The following is a 22,298-nucleotide window of genomic DNA, read 5'->3' as shown; positions in this document are numbered from 1 at the left end:
GGAAATGCAGCAAGTGCCCCCTGATGCTCAGTGCTGTGTTTAGCTGAACTCTGTACATAGACATTGAATAATGTGTTCGTAAACCCTATAAAGGCTCTTTCGCACATGTGGACCATTCAGGTCCACCCATCAGTTTTTCAAACGGACGCTCCATGTACCTCTATGGAGCGGCGGATGTCAGCGTTGACATAATCGGTGATATTAGCGGTGACGTCCGCCGACATCCGATGCACTCCGATCCTCTAAAAGCAGACGGATAGAAATATTTTCCATCCGTCTGGCGGATCGGATGAAAACAGACAGCTGGTCCGTTTTCATCAGATTGCTCATCCGATGCACAGTGAGCAGAGATGGACCTGTCATCTGCCCGCTCAGCCGGGATCAACGGATTGATCCCTGCTGAGCAGAGTCCATCAAAATGGACATGTGTGAAAGGGGCCCAAGGATCCATTCACTCCAGAAACTGAGTTTACATGCATTTAACGCTTTGTTTAGCACTGCATTTTATATACATTTTTGGGCTTGGCTTTCTTGGATTTAAGGGGAGCATTTGTAGCACTTTCTCTGCATTTGCAGTGCGTAAAAATGCAGCACACTCTACTTTTTTACTTTCCGTTTTTAACTGCAATGATGTGAATTATACCCACAGGATTACCTTGATTTTGGGCTGTCTATGCAGTTGAAAATGCATCCATCTGCGTTTGGTGTAAAAGGGCCCTTAATCCAAGAAACTGCCTCATAATTAGCAGAAGTTATCAGCCAGAGGTGCAAGCAAGTAAAATATTTACTTCAGAAAATTTTATACAGCAAGACATGATGCTAAAATAATGAAATTCAATTATAAATTTGACCCCCCTTAAAATATGTAAATTCAAGTATCACTGTAGGGACTTGACATGAAATATACATCTTTGAGATAGAAACTGTCATTATGGGATTCATTATTTGACAATATGAACTTTATCATTTTGAAATAAATATACAGGCCGTAAACAAGAAAAGCACCTGACTGCATGTTTACAGACTACCCTTGGGAGCTCTGAGCTCCAGAGTTCTCAGAATGTAGAAAAGCACAGCTTTCTCAGTCTGACCTCTTATACCACTTTATCAGTCAGTAGATCTGCCCATCATAGTGATGGGCCAAGTTGCCCAAGCTGTAGAATAAAACTTGCATTTTAGGTCTGTGAACAAACACCTATCTAGAACAGTATAATGGCTAAGTGGTTAGCACTTCCATATATCAGCACTTGTCGGTTTGCAACCTCAACCATGGCACTACCTGCCCCTAGAGTTTGCACGCTCTCTTGGTGTCTGTGTGGGTTTCCTCTGGGTACTCCAGGTTTCCTACCACACTTCAGAGAATTCCGGGTAGGTTTGTCTCCTGTAGAAAATTGGCCCTAGTATATGTATGAATGTGAGTTAGGGACCTTGAGGGTAGGGACTGATGTGAATGTACAATATATGTAAAGCACTGCATACATTGACAAAGTTATACAAGTAAAGGTTAAGAAACAATAGTTTTAACCAGCAAGTGTCTAGCATAACAAATTATGTTTCATGTTGTGTGGCTACAGAAGACTTCTTGGTAGCATTACAGGAAGGGGTGGCTTATTTTTAATCATTAACCTTTGGGGCCTGTTCACACTTTAAAATACTCAACATTTCAAATATTACTCAACTACTTATGCCAAGTCTGCTTGAAATTAGATCATTCCCATAGATGACTGCCAAGTTTACTTCAAATGCACCAAACCTTTAATGGAAAGATCAACAAGTAGTTTATAGTTCTAAAACAAATAAAAGGTTAATAAAATCAAATAATCAATAGAATAGAGCTGCATGATTCTGGCCAAAATAAGAATCACTATTTTTTTGCTTAGAATAAAGATCACGATTCTCGTATGGTAACATCTTTCACATTATACAAAAAAAATTGGGCTTATTCTCTAGGGTCTCTGCTAAAAAGAAATATATAACGTTTAGGGGTTCTAAGTAATTTTCTAGCAAAAAGATTTTAACTTGAAACCAAGAAAAATGTTTAGTCTTTAAGTGGTTAAACTTCCCTCATTTACAGAGAGAAGTTTATTCCTTTGATCTAAAGAACAAACAGTTACAATGTTTATTATTGGCTCAGGGCTGAGGAATGTTGATACTTGGCAGACCTGCCTGTTTTTTTTGTTTTTTGTTTTTTTTTTTAGAGCTGTTAGCTTGAGCAGAGAGTTCTCTGCATATAAAGAAATTGGGAAAATGCTTTGTTAATATCGTATTTTTTTTGGCGGAAAAAAAAAATAATGCGATCTCAATTCTTAACGATTAATCGTGCAGCTCTACACTAGAGTAAAGGAAAAAATTATGAACAAGGACAAGGCATTTGGTACCACGAACAGGTACACCAAATGAAATGATTTGAACAGTAGTATTTAACTCACTGGTACTCTAAAATAAAAATGTACAATACTTTGTTTCTAAAAAATCTACACGATAGTGAAGAGAGCAATGGCAAAGGAGTCTGCAGAATTCTAAGGCTCTATTCACACCTGAGCGTTCCAAATCGCAGACGAAGGCACCACAATTCTCCCCACGTTTCAAAATCACAGGATGCTTGTGCTATGCCATTACTTCTTAACCACTACAATACAGGGCACTTTCACTCCCTTCCTTCCCAGCCCAATTTTCAGCTTTCATCGCTCTAGCGCTTTCAGTGACAATTGCGCGGTCATGCTACACTGTACCCAAATTAAATTTTTATCAATTTGTTCGCACAAATAGAGCTTTATTTTGGTGGTATTTATTCACGACTCCATTTTTTATTTTTTGCGATATAAGTGCAAAAATAGCGGAAATTTGGAAAAAAAAACAATATTTTCTTTTTTCTATTTTAGGCCGGGTTCACACCGCTGCGATGCGGGAACGCCGCGAATCCGCGGCGTTTTCCCGCATCGCATTACTCCCGCCGGCAGTTCACACTGCCCTATGCGGACGGCTGGGAGTGTCAATGATATGTTAATGACACCCCCAGATCCATCCGCATATCGCAGTGCGATCTGCCGACTCGCACAGGAATCGGATCGCATGGTGTGAACCCCCATGCGATCCGATTCTGTTGCGGACCAAAAAAAGGGTCCCGTGCGAGTTTGCTGCGGGAGCGATGCGAATTCAGCCATACTATCTGTATGGCTGAACTCGCATCGCTACGGAGATCGGATGTGATTTGCGGTGCGAATCACATCCGGATCTCCCCCCGCAGCAGTGTGAACCCAGCCTTAAAAGAAATCCAATAAAATCAAATGTCATAAATTTAAGCCAAAATGTATTCCGCTACATGTTTTTGGTAAAAAAAATTCCGTTAAGTGTATAATAATTAGTTTGTGTGATCACGGACATATGTATGCAAATGATGATCATGTACAGATGTGTGCAGGTGATCACGTACATATGTGTGCAGATAATCATTGGAACATGTGATTTTAGCGGGACATATGTGGGGGACATGTGTGGTGACGTGTGTTTACACTAGACTGGTGATCAGTTAGTAAAAAGCTGTAAAAACAGCTCATACTCACTGATCACCAGCCGGCTGTAGCGATCTGCTCTCCTCAGCAATGACTTATGTGAGGAGAGGAGGAGCCGATTGCCTAGCAACCGGCTGTTTACATCACATGACGGCCGTGATTGGACACGGCCGTCATGTGATCAGGGGGGCCAATCACAGAGCCCTCCTGCCGATCTGAGATGCGCCTTGTCTGGGTGACATGAGCACACCAGGATCGCGCCGCTGCGCGGGCACGCACACGATCCCCCTCCTTCTGAAGGACGTTCCTGAACGTCCTATCAGAAGTAGGCAGCTCCCACCCGGCCGTATATGTACATTGGACGGGTGGGAAGTGGTTAATGACACCACAATCGCGCTATGGTAAATAGCAGTGCAATCTCTGCAAATCTCAATGTGTCCCCCAGATATGCTGATCTAAACTGGAGCCAATTTGTGTATTGTACCATGTGACTCGTGTTTGTTTTGGAAATTGATCAGCGCTATGGACGTGCTACAAACAAATTAGGGTTGTACCTATACCTTTTTTTTTTTTTTTTAACTGGTGAGTACAAGTACCGATTCATGTGCTCAAGTACTCTGATACCAATTACCAATACCTTTGAGCCTATACAAAATGTGCGTGCTCAAATCACACTGCAAAGCATCTCATCCGATTTGCACAGGGAAGCGGTTTGACTCCTGTCCGAACTGCACACGGTTTTCTGCACAGTTCATGTGTGAACTCAGGCTAAAGTCACTATGACAAGCAAGGTTTAGGTATCGGAGTATTTGCATGGGTACAAACACTTGTGCAAATGCGTAGTATCAGCACCGATAACGATATCGGTGCAACAATAAAATAAATAATGCTATAACACTGGGCGTGGTGTGTTATTTTGTCCGTAATACGCTTATAAAAGAAACAGTCCATATAACAAAGAAAATATAGTCCCAAAACACAATGGTAAACTCTTCACGTTTGGAATACTTTTGTTGAATCAAACAAGCATGTGCAGTGATGTGCCACAATCCGGGGCCATTTCCTGTGTTTGGCAAGCGTGCTGGACCAGGAAGTGGGCAGTGGTCAGCCATTACTGTCTATTAGTTGCTAGAAATGCTTGTTTCTTGTGCTTGTTTTTAGGAACCATTTCATGGGAGTTTACCTCTGAATGTTTTAAAATGGGGAAAATAAGTGTAGTGTGCAATGATCTTTTGTTTGAGACTTACCTAGGTGATGTACTAAGCTGTGGTGAGAAGGCACCTGGAGCAGAGTGCTGGGCTGGCAGGGCCTTGAAATATGACAGTAAGTCTATGGTCCATGTAACTGAGCACAATTTGACCCGCACTAGATGGAGGGTCACAATAACTGCGGAGAGTGGTTACCTTTAGGTGGGGAGTGTGGCACATCATGTTTGGAGCACTTTTGTTTGATCAAGCAAGCACGTGCACAGTGAAAAGTTAACCATTGTGTTTGGGACTATATTTTCTTTATTTATGTATATGGACTGAATGTTTGTTAGAAGAGTATTATGGCCAAAACAAACAGCACACAGTGGTATAGCACAGGGTTAGGCAACCTTTTGAGCACAGTGTGCCGAAAAAGGTTTTCAAAGAAATTGAGCGTGACGATTTTATAAGATTTTATAACAAAAAAAAGTGTCAACTTCACACTCTCAATCATGAAAAGGATTTTTTTTTTTTTTTTTTTTTTTTTTTTATAAAGTAAATGCTTTAAACCAGTGGTCATCAACCCTGTCCTCAGGGCCCACTAACAGGCCAGGTTTTATGTATTACCTTGGGGAGATGCAGACTAGAATACTGCAATCACTGAGCAGCAAATGCTATCACCTGTGATCTATTTCAGTTATCTTGCAAACCTGCCCTGTTAGTGGGCCCCGAGGACAGGGTTGATGACCACTGCTTTAAACCACTTGAGTAGTGAGAAATTAACATCCTGCACTCTCACGCCTCAGATCAGGGCGGCACAGTGGTGTAGTGGTCAGCACTCTCACCTAGCAGTAAGAAGGGTCACTGGTTCAAATCCAAACCATGACACTGCCTGCCTGGAGTTTGCATGTTCTCCCTGTGCCTGCGTGGGTTTCCTCCGGGTACTCCGGTTTCCTCCCACACTCCAAAGACATGCATGTAGGTAAATTGGCTTCTGTTCAAAATTGGCCCTAGGATATGAATGGGGACCTTGGATTGTGGGCTCCTTGAGGGTAGGGACCAACATCAGTGTGCAATGTACAGGGATGGGAACAATTGTAGACACTCACTCAGGTTGAACTGGATGGACTGGTGTCTTTATTCAAACCAACTATGAAACTATCAGCCCCAATTTACCTGCTCATCTGCCCCACCACTGTACCACCCCCTGCACATTTGCTCCACTGCCGTACCCCCATGCTCTTCTGTCTCACCGCTGAACCATCTTCTAATTTTTCTTAACACTGAACTTATCTGATCCTCTGCCCCACCACTGTACCACCTCCTACACATCTGTCCCACCTCTGTTCACCCTGCTCATGTGTTCCAACAATGTACTTCCTTTCTGCTCTGCGCCCCATCAATATACCTTTCTACTCTTCCCCGCCACTGTATCTCCCCCCCCCCCCCCCCCCCCCAACGTACATCTGCCCCACCTCTGTACTCCCTGCTCATCTGTCCCACCAATGCACTTCCTTTCACATCTGCCCCACTGCTAAACCCCCTCTTCTGTCCCAACAGTGAACCCACCCTGCTCATCTTTCCCACCACTAACTCCCTGCTCATCTGTACCCCCCTACTTTTCTGTCCCACAGCTGAACCCCCCCTTCTCATCCCTCCCACCACCGTACCTCTTGCACAACTGCCCCAACCACTGTAACCCCCCTGCTCATCTGCTCCACCACCATAGCTCCATGCTCTTCTGTCTCACTACTGAATCGCCTTCTCATCTGTCATAAGACTGAACCCATATGCTCGTCTTCCCCATCACTGTAACCCACTTTCTCATCTGCCCCACCAATGTACCTCCTGCACATCTGTCTCACCTGTCTCCCCTGCCCCACCACTGTAACCCCATGCTCATATGTCCCACAAATACACCTCCTTTCACATCTACCCCACTGCTCTACCCCCTGCTTTTCTGTCCCACCACTAAACCTCCTTCTCATCTGGCCCAACACGAGCATGGGAATTCAGTCTGCCCCACTGCTGTACACTCTAGGGGGGGGGGGGGGGGGTTGCCTACCCCTGGTATAGCATTTAATTGTAGCCCATCCAGAGGCCTGCTCAATCTAACACAAACACATTGAATTTCGTGCGCGTTAATAGATTTGAAATAACCAGCTGCCCGGCTATAAAACCCAACCCCGTTAAGCCGGCCATGAATGGATCGAAATTCAGCCAGTTTAGCAGGGACTGGCCGAATTTTGATCCAAGTACCGTATTTATCGGCGTATAACACGCACCTTTTCCCCCTTAAAAAAAAAATAAAAAAAAAATCGGGGGAAAGTCGTGGGTGCATGTTATATGCCGATCCCCACTATCTGTGAGTCTAAAATACTGGAGCGCCGCCGAAAAAGACCGAGCCGACTGCTCGGCTCCGCTCGTAGTCCCGCCTCCCTGCTGTTTCTGCAGCGAGCGCTGCCGAAAAAGACCGAGCCGACTGTACTGTGTACTCGGCTCGGCTTGCAGTCCCGCCCATACTGGGCAGGACTGCGAGCCGAGCCAAGCCAAATACACAGTACAGTCGGCTCGGTCTTTTTGGGCAGCGCTCGCTACAGAAACAGCAGGGAGGCGGGACTACGAGCGGAGCCGAGCAGACGGCTCTGTCTTTTTCGGCGGCCCTCTGTCTTTTTCGGCGGCGGGATATTTAAACATGGGAAAGGCTGCAAACGGCGCTGGGCAAGCTGCAAATGACACTGGCAAGCTGTAAATGACACTCTGCAAGGCTGCAAACAGCGCTGGGCAAGCTGCAAATGACACTGATCATTCTGCAATGATGGACAAGGCTGCAGATGCACACTGATAAGGCTGCATTGACGGGCATTTAAATGTAAGTTTTTTTTTTCCTTAAACTTCCCTCCTAAAACTTTTTTCCTTAAAATGCCCTCCTAAACTTGGGGTGCGTGTTATACCCCAATACGGTATGTGATATCTGGTATGTTTTGTAAGGGTAGAAAGGAAAATTTACCAACGTAAAATTAAAATTGTACTTACAGCTATTTCTCTGCATGCAGACATAGAAATTCCAGTACCTTCTATTTGTTTCAGAGCATAATCACGGTCATCTTTCCTAAGATGGAGAAAAAAAAAAAAAAAAGGTAATTAGTTCTGGTGTTGTATTTATTCACTGAGAGATTCATGATTTAACCACTAAAAGCATATTTAACTAGTAGGTTATCCAAATTCTAACACACACATTACACCATGTAACACATCTGCCTTCAAAAGTTCACAACAGAAGCAATATAATCACAGCACCTTTTCTGACCCACGTCAGACTAAAGATCTTGTAGCTGCCAACAGTAGGATCACCATGCTGGACATTGTGGGAAGTGGCATTGTAACCCCTGCTTGCACGCATTGCTCTGTCACTGGTGCCCTACATTCTGCAGCCTTTTTGCCAATGAGGAAACAATGTCACCACCATCCGGCTAATAAGTGAACACACACACGCAAAATGTTTTAAATACCCATTTTAGCAATCCTGTCACAGGGAGACATTGGGCCTATTTTCACCAGAAGCAAAGACTTGGCAGCCCTTTACTGTAAACATTAGGTGCTGCAAGAGTAGCAAAAACACCAAGTGACCTCAATGGGCAGTGACAGGAATTTGCAGCTATGCAGGATTAGGGTGCACTTGATCAAGCAGCTCCAAAGAACGGAAGGTATCTACAGTGGGTCCAATGCAGTCATGGTCGAAATTGTTGGCACCCCAGAAATATTTCCATAAAATCAGGTATTTCTCACAGAAAAGTATTGCAGTAACATGTTTATTACCTGTGTGGGTATTGCAACAAAAAAGGAAAAAAAGCTAATTGGACATAATGCCACACAACTCCAAAAAATGGGCTGGTCAATATTCTTGGTAGCCTTAACTTAATATTTGGTGGCACAACCTTTGGAAAAAATAACTGAACTCAGTCGCTTCCTATAACCATCAATAAGCTTCTTACACCTCTCATCCGGAATTTGAGCACTCTTCCTTTGCAAACTGCTCCAGGTCTCTTATTGGAAGGGCGCCTTTTTTCAACAGCAATTTTAAGATCTCTCCACAGGTGTTCAATGGGATTTAGATCACGAGCTGCCAGCAACACTGAGCGCACATGAGTGGATGTTAGTTGAAAATAGTTGGTCTCTTCTATCTCCATTTGAACAGTTAAAAGAAATAAGCTCAACTAATGCTTCCATTTCTGAAGTTAGTCCCTTGATTGCTGCACTGAAAAGTCTGCTAGGAAAAGAGATAGAAACAGACCATGGTATCAAAATGGCTAAAACCACTCTACTGGAGGCCGTTACCAACCAGTTTCAAGACAACGAGTCCAACCCTCTGTACTGCCTTGCAACAGTTCTAGATCCTCGATTTAAAGAGCATTATTTTAATGTGGAGAAAAAGCAGCGTGCACGGGAAATGATACAGGCACAAATGGAGGTGGTGGAAGCTTCTGGTGAAGGAGTTTTGAGGTGTAGCACAGAGGAAAGTGAGAAGAAACGGTTGGATACAAGTGAAGAGGAACACCCTCCCTCCATATCTAATATGTTTTAAGACATTTTACATGAATGCACCCCAGTCCATAGCAGTGCAACAACAAGTCCAGCTACCCAACAGCTGGACATTTATTTAGCTGAACAGCCTATCGCCAGAAGTGACAATCCCCTGGAGTACTGGCGCATCAACAAACGTTTTCCTTTGCTTGCACAGATTGCATGCAGATGTTTATCTGCCCCAAGCACCAGTACAGAGAGTGAGACTATTCGGTCTAGGCTCTCATATTCTTGAAGAGAAACAGTCTTTCCTGTGAGAAAGCTTAACAACTTTTGTTCTTAAAGCGAAATCTGCCACTTTTACTGAAAGATTTATAAAGCCGTAGCCTAGACCAATTAAATTTACCATGTTGCTGAACATAGTAAATGAACTGGTATTGGACGGTGCTATTGGACAATTGGAACATACAACATAGTATGACTGACTACCAGTATGTTCCAATTGTCTAGTTGTGCCATTAGTTGTTCATTGTCGTTCTTATACAGTTTTGTTGCACTTCTTCAATTTAAGAGAGAACTCCAGCTTTTAATCTACTGTACATAGTTTGTTGCTGTTGGGCCAAACTGTCAGCCCGTTGCACGTGCAAATGCAAAACTGTATGTTCTGCATCTGTGGCTCTCTACATACTCCAGTACTATACACTATACCGCATTGTGTTCCAGATATTCCAGAAACACAGACGACTAGTCTATATTGCTTGCTGTGATTGGCTGAGCACCGCTGCTATAGACCAGACTGTAGACTAGTCTGTTCCGGGATGTTTCCGCTTATACCCAGGGGCCGGAACACAGTGCGGTCTACTGTAGGACTATGCATGTAACACGCAGCTACATACATACATACATACATACACTTACCGCACATGCAGCCGCTGACACCTTAGGGAGAGAGAACTGAATTACTAGTTCTGATTTAAGTTGAAAATTAATAAAGTCTTCTTAGACTTAGTCATTTTATTTTTATATTATTTATTATGCGTTTTTTTATTGTATTGCTATGGTTCAATGTGCACTGACTGCAGTCTGCACTGCAGGATATGCTGTACTTTAATTTATAATTTTGTATTTTGATTTTATGATTTTTATCTTCTGTGTCCACTGTCCAATTTGGGTTGCTTTTTATTAAAGTACTTATTTACATTACTGGATTTTACTATTCTTGTATTCATAAAAATGATTCAGTTGAATATTAATACAATTTTATATAAATCATTTTTTTTTGTTTTATATAAAAATTGGTGCCGTTTCGGTATCGGTTTTCGGCACCAAACAACCCATCCTCCTGTGCACCCCTAATTACTGGTACCATTTGTACGTGTATTAAAAGGGTAAGCATAACACGTTTACATCAAGCATGTTGAGTTACCATTGCAGCAATTCCCTTAAAGGGTTTGTTAACCCACTAGATAAAAAAAAATTACATAATCCTCTCTATGTATTAATGTAATGTGGCCTGTGTCCATGTCTTATAAATATGCTGCTGCAATACACCTGTTTCAGAGCTCTGATCGGCAGTCACGGAATCCGCCATCTCTCTCCTGCCTTAGCCAGACAGCTGCAGCGGGCGGGGTCGAGGATCCCCTGCTGACATCAGCCAGGAGGGGGGGGGGGGAAGAGGAGAGAGATGGCCCCCGCCCGCTGCAGCTGTCATGCGAGAGGGGAAAGACGCCGGATCATGCGACCGCTGATCAGCACTATGAAACAAGTACATTGCAGCATTCATTTTATAGGGCATAGACACAGGGTACAGAGGATTATGTAATTTTTACTATAACTTGAGCAGCAGGAGGCGCAAGAGGGGGCAGCAGAGCATCACGAACATGGATCTGACAGCCCGGGACACACAGGGGAGAGCACAGGAGAGATACGGGTGACGGTGGCACGTAAATTGAGCACGGTGTCAGGGCTCAGCAGCCATGATAAACCGTGGTCAGTTTACAGGGGGGAGCATAGCCAGGCAGGATCAGCCAGGTATTGCAAGTGATATAGGGGCCAAATGACACCGCACAAGCACTGTGCTGTATAACAAGACTTTAATCACTTGCCGACCGGCTCACGCCTATATATGGCGGTAAAGTGGTTTGCTCCCACGAAATCGCTGTATGGGTACGTCTTAAGGCTTATAGCAAATGCGCTCACTGCATGGCAAGGAACCTGATGCATGTGCCCGGCAGGCGCGATCGCCCGTCGGCCTCAAGCTATCGCATGCACGGAGAGCAGGAACGGGGATGTGTGTTTAAACATACACATCCCTGTTCTGTCAGGGGAGAGGAGACATATAGTTTGTTCCAACTAAGTAGGAACAACGATATGTCTCCTCCCCCAGTCAGTCCTATCCTCTCATGGTTAGAACACACTGAGGGAACACATTTAACATTTAAGAAAAAATGCCATAAATCTTTCCCATAGTTTGTAGACACTATAAAATTTGTGCAAACCAATCAATATACGCTTATTGCGATATAGATAAAAATTTTGTTTGGGTACATTGTCGCTCGACCGTGCAATCAGTTAAAGTGACGCAGCGCCGTATCGCAAAAAAATGGCCTGGTCATTAAGCAGCCAAATCTTCTGGTCTGCAAGTGGTTAAGGGAACAGGATGTATTTAATTTTTTTTTTTTGGGGGGGGGGGGGGGGGGTTTTAAACACTTTAAATGGATGTAAAAGGATACATATTTTTACATGACGCACACTTTAACCCCTTCATGATATAAGGTAAAAACAAACCTTATAGCCTGAACCCAGTTTTGCAACTTTAGCAAGCGCCAGAAAAAAAAAAAAAAAAAAAAAAAAACCACGTTGTAAAGGTTTGCGTTTTTTTACCTTAATGCATCCTATGCATTAAAGGTGGAAAAAAAAAAAAAAAAAAAAAAAAAAAAAAAAAAAACACCTGCCAATGACAGGCCCCCCCCCCCCCCCCCCCCCCCCGTTTACTTACCTGAGCCCGTTCACATGCTGTACGCGTCCCCTTCTTCACGGAGTGTCTGTTGATTGGATAGATTAATAGCAGCGCAGACATTGCCTCGCGCTGCAGTCAATCACATCCAATGACACAGCCGCGGGGGGGGGGACTGAGTCATAGGCTACAGGCTAACCCCCTTGGGGCAGAGCTTCGTGGGGGGGGGGGGGTAGCTATTGTCGGGAGGAGCCGAGACAGCCGCCAAGGAATCCCAAAACAGGAGGATCAGAGCCACTGTGCAAAACTAACTGCACAGTGGAGGCAAGTATGTTTGTTAGTAAAAAAATAAATAAATAAAATTAATTATAGAAGAACAAGCCCACACAACCCCTTTAAGGGCTGTACACAAAGTCCGATCATCAGCCAGTTTCTATTGAACCGGCCGATGTCGCCTGAAATTTTGGCCAGTGAATGGCAGCCTGTTTGACATAAGCCAGCCATTCGGCATGACCGAAAAAGGCCTGCCGATTGCCATCCAGTGGCTTTTGTGGAGGGGAGCCGGGCCTATGCCCGTGTCACAACACAATAGCCCAGCAGGGGAGATCACTGAACTAACATCGGTTAGTACAGCAGCTTCTGTGCTCCTCAGCTTTTTTTCCTTCAGCTGGCTGGGTTAAAAACGATAAAAATAAAAAACAAACCAACTACTAGTGTGTACTAGGTTTTAGTGTATTCCAGGTGAATTATACTTTGTTTTCTACAATGAACCAAGAGGATAACATTGCATTGCGGACTCCTTGTTTTTGGCTGACACATACACCTAACACCATGTCTTTTTGGAATTTATGAGGTTTTTATTATCTGTTGGTCAATTGAGACAAGTCTACTCTTTGGCAAAGATCCTCTACTGCGCCCGCCAGGCTGACTCAGTGTCCCATATTCAGATAGACTCAAATATTTGGGGAAATGAATAATTAAGATTGCACTATGGACAAATTGTACAACGATTATTCGCTGCAAGGATGAATAAAGGAAGATTATAAAATCAATTAAAATAAACTCAAGAGGTTGAAGCTGCCTATGCTTAGATCCTACTACTTAAAATAAAGGAGTAGGCCAGAAATATAAAGTACAAATTAAGCTTTGGCGCTAAAACCTTTCCTAACGTACACCTGGGTGCCAAAAAATGGGTGTGTATTAATCTAATCAGTGTTAGTTGGCCTTATTTATTACCCCAGGAAATATACCAAAATAATGTGAACCAATGTAAAATGTGTAGTCTCCTGGTGTCTTGTAAGTAGTGTCTACCAAATATCTATACATATACCCCTTTATAAATTCGTGTTAATATAAAGTGAGAAAAATAAATAAGAATTAAGAAGTTAAAAATACCCAGTGGTGTGCGACCCAAAAGTGCACATGGGCTGTGAAAAGTGATAAATATGTGACATAAAAGATAATAAAAATAAGTACAAAAAATATATATACTAGGTGCAAAAGATCATATGCGAACCACAAGCCACAATATTAGTGATCTATAAACTGTACTCTATACTATAAGTCCCAAAAATGACAGTCCAAAATGATCGTAAAGATAACAAGAAAAAAATGACAAAAAGAAATCCTTCAATATCCAAACAAATTTTTCAAAATCTCATCACTCAATTGCTGAAAAAACGCATAAAGTCTTTTCAAGTAAAAGGATAGAACAAGGTGACTAGTGCAGGAAGGTTAGGAGCATTCCTCTCCGGTGCGCCGCTCAGTGTCAGGAGAATATAATTGCGCTCACCAGACAGAGAACCCTCAATGGGTTAGCCGAGCAGTCACAGTATGAGCCACTGTGCAGCTTTCTTTGGGCTCTGCTCCTGCTGTGCTGGGGGAATGTTCGCCCTTTTACTTCCGCATATAGTCAGTTAACAAGTGCATGAGGGAGGAAACAGAAGTACATCCATAGTGCAACACTGTCTTAGAACTGTTCTAAGACAGTGTTGCACTATGGATGTACTTCTGTTTCCTCCCTCTTGCACTTGTTAACTGACTATATGCGGAAGTAAAAGGGCGAACATTCCCCCAGCACAGCAGGAGCAGAGCCCAAAGAAAGCTGCACAGTGGCTCATACTGTGACTGCTCGGCTAACCCATTGAGGGTTCTCTGTCTGGTGAGCGCAATTATATTCTCCTGACACTGAGCGGCGCACCGGAGAGGAATGCTCCTAACCTTCCTGCACTAGTCACCTTGTTCTATCCTTTTACTTGAAAAGACTTTATGCGTTTTTTCAGCAATTGAGTGATGAGATTTTGAAAAATTTGTTTGGATATTGAAGGATTTCTTTTTGTCATTTTTTTCTTGTTATCTTTACGATCATTTTGGACTGTCATTTTTGGGACTTATAGTATAGAGTACAGTTTATAGATCACTAATATTGTGGCTTGTGGTTCGCATATGATCTTTTGCACCTAGTATATATATTTTTTGTACTCATTTTTATTTTTATCTTTTATGTCACATATTTATCACTTTTCACAGCACATGTGCACTTTTGGGTCGCACACCACTGGGTATTTTTAACTTCTTAATTCTTATTTATTTTTCTCACTTTATATTAACACGAATTTATAAAGGGGTATATGTATAGATATTTGGTAGACACTACCTACAAGACACCAGGAGACTACACATTTTACATTGGTTCACATTATTTTGGTATATTATTTCCTGGGGTAATAAATAAGGCCAACTAACACTGATTAGATTACTACACACCCATTTTTTGTCACCCAGGTGTACGTTAGGAAAGGTTTTAGCGCCAAAGCTTAATTTGTACTTCAAATATTTGGGGATACAGATCTCTAGGTATATTACTGAACACTTTTATTCTTGATTGCAAACGTTTAGGAGAAAATGTACCGTTTGGTGTAAACTCCTAATATCAGTTATGGGTAAAATGGTTACATGGTGTGGATACTAGTTACTATATTTTTTTCATACCCCCCCCCCCCCTGCTGGATCTCTGAGTATTTAAAAAGCATTCCAAAAGCCTATTTGGAAGAAGAGGGCCCCTAGAAGTAACCCAATGACCCAGTTAGACCTTAAGGAATAAGTTCACCTTTTTTTTTTTCTTCTAAATTCCAGTTCTCCTATGAACCAATATAGCATTCATGTACTCTTTTTGCAAAAATATTAACGCTTTCCATAAAATCTACAGACACGTACCTTACTGTCCTCCATCCATGATTCCAAAACGTATCTATTGCTTCTGTCTTTTGTATTGCATAGTGTATGGCCATCTTTATACAAATACATAGAAGGGAGTGGACAGAAACACTCAGCTGTCGAGCCTAGTTCACATCTCCCCATAGCGGGAACTTGCATTTATTTTTTTTATTTTTTTAGTGGGGAGGTGTTTGAGCATTTTTCACTCATCGCACATAGGGCACTGTTCTTGTTTTCAGAAACAGAAAAAGTGCATGCAGGACACTGGACAAAATTGAGGTGAAATAGTTTGATACAGTAGTGTAATCCTAACAGATTATTATATATATTGTGTGTGTATGTTATGATTTTTTTTTTTTTTTTTTTTTTTTTTATTACACCCCCCGTTCACAGTAAAGGAAAACATCGGGCAGGACACAGTGGAAGGACATCGGGGGATTGTAGGGACAAGGCAAGCAACAGTACAGGGATACTATGGTGTAACCCTGTGTGGCTCGAGGTAACCACTTTTGGTACTGAAAATTAACCCAGAGCCACACTCAGGATTAACGCCATGGAAGTTAAATAGAAAACAAGCTGCACCTAAAAAAGGTTTTTTTTTTTTTGCAATGCATTTTTAATGGCACCTCAAACTCGGTGCAGTCTGAGGTGCAGCATGATGCAGTGATCAAAAAAAAAAAAAAAAAAAAATCGGTAAGTTTCTGAGAAAGGCGTAACTAGAACCATCAGGGCCCCAGTGCAAAAATCCAGAAAAGGCCCCCCCTGACCCCCCTCATAAGGGCAATGTAGGAATTGGCGATGGGGGCACATGTGGGGACCTAAATAGGGAAGCAGTTTAACTTCCTTCCCTGCTCCAGTCTTGGCACTATTTCCATTAGTCCCAGATACCTTCCCACTGGTTCCGGGGCCCTCTACTCCAGTCATTGGTCCCTTTATTACAGTCCCACAGCAAGATTTTTTTTTTTTACGTGTTCTGCAGTGGCCCCCCTTCCTGCTGTCTTGGGGCCCAGTTCCAAGTGCAACCTTTGCGACCCTGGCAGTTCCGCCACTAACCACCACATAAATGACTGACACACACACAATCCTAGTAATGACACATTCTACCCCCCACCATGCCGGTAATGACAGATTCCCCAGCTCCCACCTAGTCCTGCTCAAACTGACACTGTAAAACCTGCCCCAGCCACAAAAGGAGGCATTAGGGGATTTTTAGTTATTTTTGGGGAATTTCTCAGTGTCAGCAGCATGTTTTGTGTGGAGGGGTGAGTCAGTGTATGTCTGTTCCTGGCTGAAGTGTTTGGGTGAGCGAGGTGGGGGGAAGGGGACATCCCCAGCTAGGGGGTAAAGAGGGTCCCAGAAACCAAAGCAATATCTTACCTCAACAAAGACAGTGGTGCTGGCCAATGGGTGGCACTCTCCTCCTCCTGCCTCACTTAGCCCTGCGTCAGTCCCTGCCAGGTTGTTAGCACCAACATGTCCCTCGCGGGCTGTCTTTAACCCGTCCTCTCTCTGCTAGATCCCCTCTCTAGCTAGTGCTCACAGAAGGCGCCAAAAGTGTCTCATTCAAATTCGTTAGTGTCCGGGGAGGGGGGTGATCTGGCTACTGACATCACACTCTGACCCTGGATGCCACTTGCCCTGTCACAGTGACAGGGAGGCCGCACAGGCCTCCTAGAGCATGGGTGGTGTCGCAAGATGTTCTTCAGAAGGCCTCCTACCTGCCATCCTGGGGCACCTCAGTAGTGGAACGCTAGGGCCTGGTCGCAACCCTGGTAGTTCTGCCAATGGTTTCCGAGTTGTAGGAGAAAACTCGAATACAGGTAATGTACAGGGTCCATGCACCTAGTATTCCAGTGCTTCAAGGCAAGAGTGCTTACCACATTTCTAGTTTTGTAGAAGTTATAGATCCTTCCTACATACTGCAGGTGCATGTACTACTGCTGCAAAAAAAAAAAAAAAAAAAAAAAAAAAAACACACAACAACACACACACACACACACACACACCACAGTACCTGGGCAAGCATCTCAACCAGCTAAAATTTCAGATTTATAACTACTATTACAAAAACAAGGAAGGAAGAGGGGACAATAAAAGGCATGACAGGGACTGTCTCCTGAAATCAAAAGCAAAGGGGACCTCCTTCATATTTAATGCAGCTTCAAAGGAATTCAATCTTCTAAAACTAAAACTGTCCCATCCACTTTAATTATGCAGCAGTCCAGAGAGATCAGTGAAAGGGTTACACACAGGAAGCAGGCTTAGATATTTTTAATTCTGTGTCCAACTCCTAAGGAAGCCTGCCAAAACAAGACCTAGGAGCCTACTCGTTTCTCCTTAAAAGCTCATGTGGTAAACTCTGAAACCAAGATTCGGCTCCATAAACGAGACTACCATTAGTTTTATTGCTTAAATTAAAATATGCGCCAACACATTTAAAACGTATTTTCTGCTTGGATAAAGATTGTTCATATACACAGTACGATTTCCCCCCCAAGATAAGTAAAATGTAATATATGTCAAGTCTTGCCTTAATTGCATTTTACATATTAAATACAGTTAAAGGGGCTGTAAGTTTGTTTTTGTTTTTCTTATATGTTATGTTATACTTACCTGAAAACCAAGATGTGTGCAAGCCGCACAGGTTTTATGGGAATGAAGTCCTTTGCCCACCACTGTGAGTGCTGGTTGGGAATGGAGCTAGTTTATGCTCCAGGCAATGGTAAAGAGAGAGTGATAGGTCTTCCCCAGAAGCCGCACATCAAGCCAAAGCCTGCTGTGTGATAGTAAATGTCAGTCTCAGCCTGGACCTCCTCCAGACTACATCCCAACGTATGCCCACCGAACCTTACAAATGGGATACAGTGAGGAAAAGGCATTCAATCCCCTGCTGTTTTTGTTCGTTTGCCCACAGACAAAGAAATTATCAATCTTTAATTTTAAAATGGTAGATTTTACCACCGAGAGACAGAATAAAAACAAAAAATATCCAACAAAACTCATTTCAAAAAAGTTATAAATTGATTTTCATTTTAATGAACAAAATAAGTATTTGATCCCCGATCTGCAGGATTTCTGGTTCCCAGGTGTCTTCTATACAGGTAACGAGCTGAGATTAGGAGCACTCTTGAGACGCCTGTTCACAGAAGCAAATCAGAGTCCAAAGTCTCCACCATGGCTAAGACCAAAGAGCTGTCCAAGGATGTCAGGGAAAAGATTGAAGACCTACACAAGGCTGGAATGGGCTACAAGACGCTTGGTGAGAGGGTGACAACAGTTGGTGCAATTATTTGCAAATGGAAGTAGCACACAATGAGACGCCATGCAAGATCTCACCTCGTGGAGTTTCAGTGATCATGAGAATGGTGAGGAATCAGCCCAGAACTACAGGGATGAATCTTGTCAAAGATCTCAAGGCAGCTGGGACCATAGTTACCAAGAAGACAATTGGTAACACTACACCATGAAGGATTGAAATCCCGCAGCATCCGCAAGGTCCCCCTGCTCAAGAAAGCACATATAAAGGCCTGTCTGACATTTGCTAATGAACATCTGCATGATTCAGAGGAGAAATGGGTGAAAGTGTTGTGTTCAGACCGAAATAGAGCTGATTGGCATTAACTCAACTCGCCGGGTTTGGTGGAGGAGGAATGCTGCCTATGACCTAAAGAACACCATCTCCACCATCAAACAGAGGTGGAAGAATGTTTTGGAGGCGTTTTTCTGCTAAGGGGAGAAGACAACTTCACCGCATCAAAGGAACGATGGGCGGGGTCATGTATCATACAATCTTGGGCAAGAACCTCCTTCCCTCAGACATTGAAAATGGGTCGTGGATGAGTATTCCACATGACAATGACCCAAGGCAAAAGGAGTGGCTCCAGAAGAAGCACATTAAAAAAAAAAGGTCCTGGCGTGGCCTAGCCAGTCTCCAGACCTTAATCCCAAAGAAAATATGTGGAGAGAGCTGAAGGTTCGAGTTACCAAAATGTCAGCCTCAAAACCTTAAAGCGGTTTTGTACAGAAAATTGCAAGTTCATCTTATTCAAATGGCTTTGGAACATAGATGCAGTTATGACCATTGAAATAAAATATGCAGTATTTACCTTTTATTTTTAATGTTTATGCCGACTTCCGGGCTCTCCTCCCGTGGGAGTAGGCATGTTTATTGGCTTCGCAATGGTCCCTGGGAACTTTTTTAGCCATTTCCCAGGAATCAGTGGGGGACAGTCATGCCGAAATCTCGTGAGATTTCGGAAAGGAGGACGCCGGTCACGTGACGAGGGCATGTCCGAAATTGCCATTTTGAAAGTGGGCAGGCAGCTCTATCTGCCATTACCACTATAGCACACGAGGCAAGAGGAAGGAAAACAAAGAGGACACAATGAGCATGTGCGAGATGGAGCGGTGGATGCTGGGAGCTCAGCGTCATCACATCCAGGAAGTAAATGCCTGTGGGCTTCAAACGCCCACAGTGAAAATGGAAACCGCCAGACTGCTTTTTTAAAAGTTTTCCTTAGCAATGAAATAGTCACGTCGGGAGTTAAAAAGATGCCGATCGTGACTGCAAAGACACCGTAGGAATCACCCACCAGTGACAGGTTTAAAAATAAAAAATAAAAAAAAAAATAAAAAAAAGGCAGCGGAATCCCGCTTTAATGACTTGAAGAGAATCTGCAGAGAGGAGTGGGCCAAAATCCCCTCTGAGATGTGTGAAAACCTAGTTGCCACCTACAAGAAAGTCTGACCTTTGATTACCAACAAGGGTTTTGCCACCAAGTACTAAGTCATGTTTAGCAAAGGGGTCAAATCCTTATTTCACTCGTTAAAATGCAAATAAATTTATAACTTTTTTTAAATGTGTTTTTCTGGTTTTTTTTGTTATTCCGTCTCTTACTGTTAAATAAACCTACCATTACAATTATAGACTGATCATTTCTTTGTCAGTGGGCAAACATAAAATCAGCAGGGGATCAAATGCTCCACCGGCCCCCGCTGTACTTACCTGCACTATGCACAGAGCAGCCCCAAACCTCCTCTCTGGGGTCCCGTGCCAGCACTCTTGGGTCCTCCTCTTCTCCTTGTGACCCCATAGCTTGGCATGGGGGCACATGTGAGGGCGTGCTCCTGAGCCAGATGTGTGCATACATAGGCACACACCGACTCAGCACCGATACCGACTTCCTCCTCACATGATTTGACTCACAGCAGAAGGAGCCAATGGCTGAAAGAAGAACTGAAGCTGGGCACAGTGCAGGAACAATACAGTAATCAGGTAAGTGTTTGATGGGGGCAATTGGAATTTTTGCCTTCATACAGAAAATGCATTAAAAAAGGAAAAACCACCACACACTCACAAAAAACAAAACAAAAAAAAAAACAAAAAAAAAAAAAAAAAAAAAAACAAACTTAGGTTAAGCCCGCTAACATGTTTATTGTGATCCAATTGTCCTGGTGACAGTTTTCACCATGGGGAAATAAAAAAATAAAAAAATAAATAAAAAAAAACTGAGGAGCAATCCCATATTTTAAATTTATGAGCACAATGGGTGAGCCAAATATACTATAAAGTCTAATAAACTCTTATAGTGAAGACAACTGTCCAAAGAGGGGAAATGCTCACTTTGGGGAGATTTCTCACGTTCTCGCCTGTCTCCAAAACAGGAACTGCAGGGAAATCTCCTCAGCAGGACCCCGACAAGATCAGGGATTTTAAGCTTAGAAAAACAAACCACTAGTAGCATCTTGCATTTTCATTTAATAGTATATGAACAAATAGCCAATCTGGTGCTTTATTGGTGGCACAGTAGTCATAAAAGATTGGAATGTCTTTTCTGCCTATACATGGATATAGATCTATTTTATGTATAATATAATTTTTGTTTAGCTTTTGCAGTGTCATTTATGTGACAGACATAAAAATAATATACAGACGCACTTAAGTGAGAGAGGCAGAAACCACAGAGCATTTCATCAGGAGAGACCATTTACAGTTTCCAAAACTCCCACAGGATAGCTTCCATATATTACACTCATAATAAACCAAGTGCACGGAACACTGTCAATGTGCAGCCTTAAGCACATTGGAGGATTGATTTTATTTTTTATTTACTACATCTCCCATTACAACCAGACAGAAATGGCTTTAATCTCTGAAAGGGCCAGTGGGTCAAGAGATTTAGATGCCTTTAGTAGTGATGGCGAACCTTGGCACCCATGATGTTTTGGAACTACATTTCCCATGATCCTCATCTACACCGCAGAGCATCTTGGGAAATGTAGTTCCAAAACATCTGGGGTGCCAAGGTTCACCATCACCGCTCTAGTCCAACCAGAACTCCAGATTGCAAACTGTAAGGAGCCAGGACTGCTTTGCTACCAATGGTTTAAGAGGGTCAAGTAAACCTTTAACAAGTTGGCTTATATAAAAAAGTGTTTAAATCACTTGCCGACCACCTCACAACCATATATGGTGGTTGGCATCGTTCTGGGAGCGATCCGTGCTGAGGGGGAAGGCCACTGATTCATGGCCACCCCCTCACGATCGCTCCCGGCGAATGGGAATCTTCTCCTGCTTCTGTAATGTAATTCTCCTCATGGAGCCTTTTCGTTCTGGCTCCCAAGGAGAGAAAATATATCTAGTAAGTTTGCACCACACTAACAGTAGAACATGCAGGCACATTTGTCACCCCCCAATCACCCCCTGCATCCCCTGTCACAGTGACACCAATAGCAGTTGTTTTTTTACCGATTACTGCATTGGTGTCATTTGTGACTGTTAGGCCGCGTACACACGGGCGGACTGTTCGCCCAACCTTGTCCGCTGAACAGTGTTTGGGCGGACAGTCCGCTCGTGTGTGGGCTTTCAGCGGACAGTTTCAGCGGACAGTTGGACGGACAAAG

At 43.1% G+C, this 22,298-nt stretch overlaps 1 protein-coding gene across 2 annotated transcripts in view; it reads right to left on the bottom strand.

Moving 5' to 3' along the window:
* The window catches only part of CDK8 (cyclin dependent kinase 8), a 182,065-nt gene that overhangs the window by 130,981 nt on the left and 28,786 nt on the right, over positions 1-22,298 (bottom strand). For both annotated transcript variants that reach the window (XM_077484051.1, XM_077484050.1), the window contains exon 2: positions 7,736-7,811. In XM_077484051.1, coding sequence (XP_077340177.1) covers positions 7,736-7,811 — 76 coding nt within the window. The remainder of the gene's footprint in view (positions 1-7,735; positions 7,812-22,298) is intronic.

This window comes from Lithobates pipiens, unplaced genomic scaffold, assembly GCF_037356315.1.
Source record: "Lithobates pipiens isolate NorthernLeopardFrog02 unplaced genomic scaffold, aLitPip1_a1.2 Scaffold_16, whole genome shotgun sequence".
NCBI lineage: Eukaryota > Metazoa > Chordata > Amphibia > Anura > Ranidae > Lithobates > Lithobates pipiens.
This window is presented reverse-complemented; position numbering and strand designations above follow the sequence as displayed.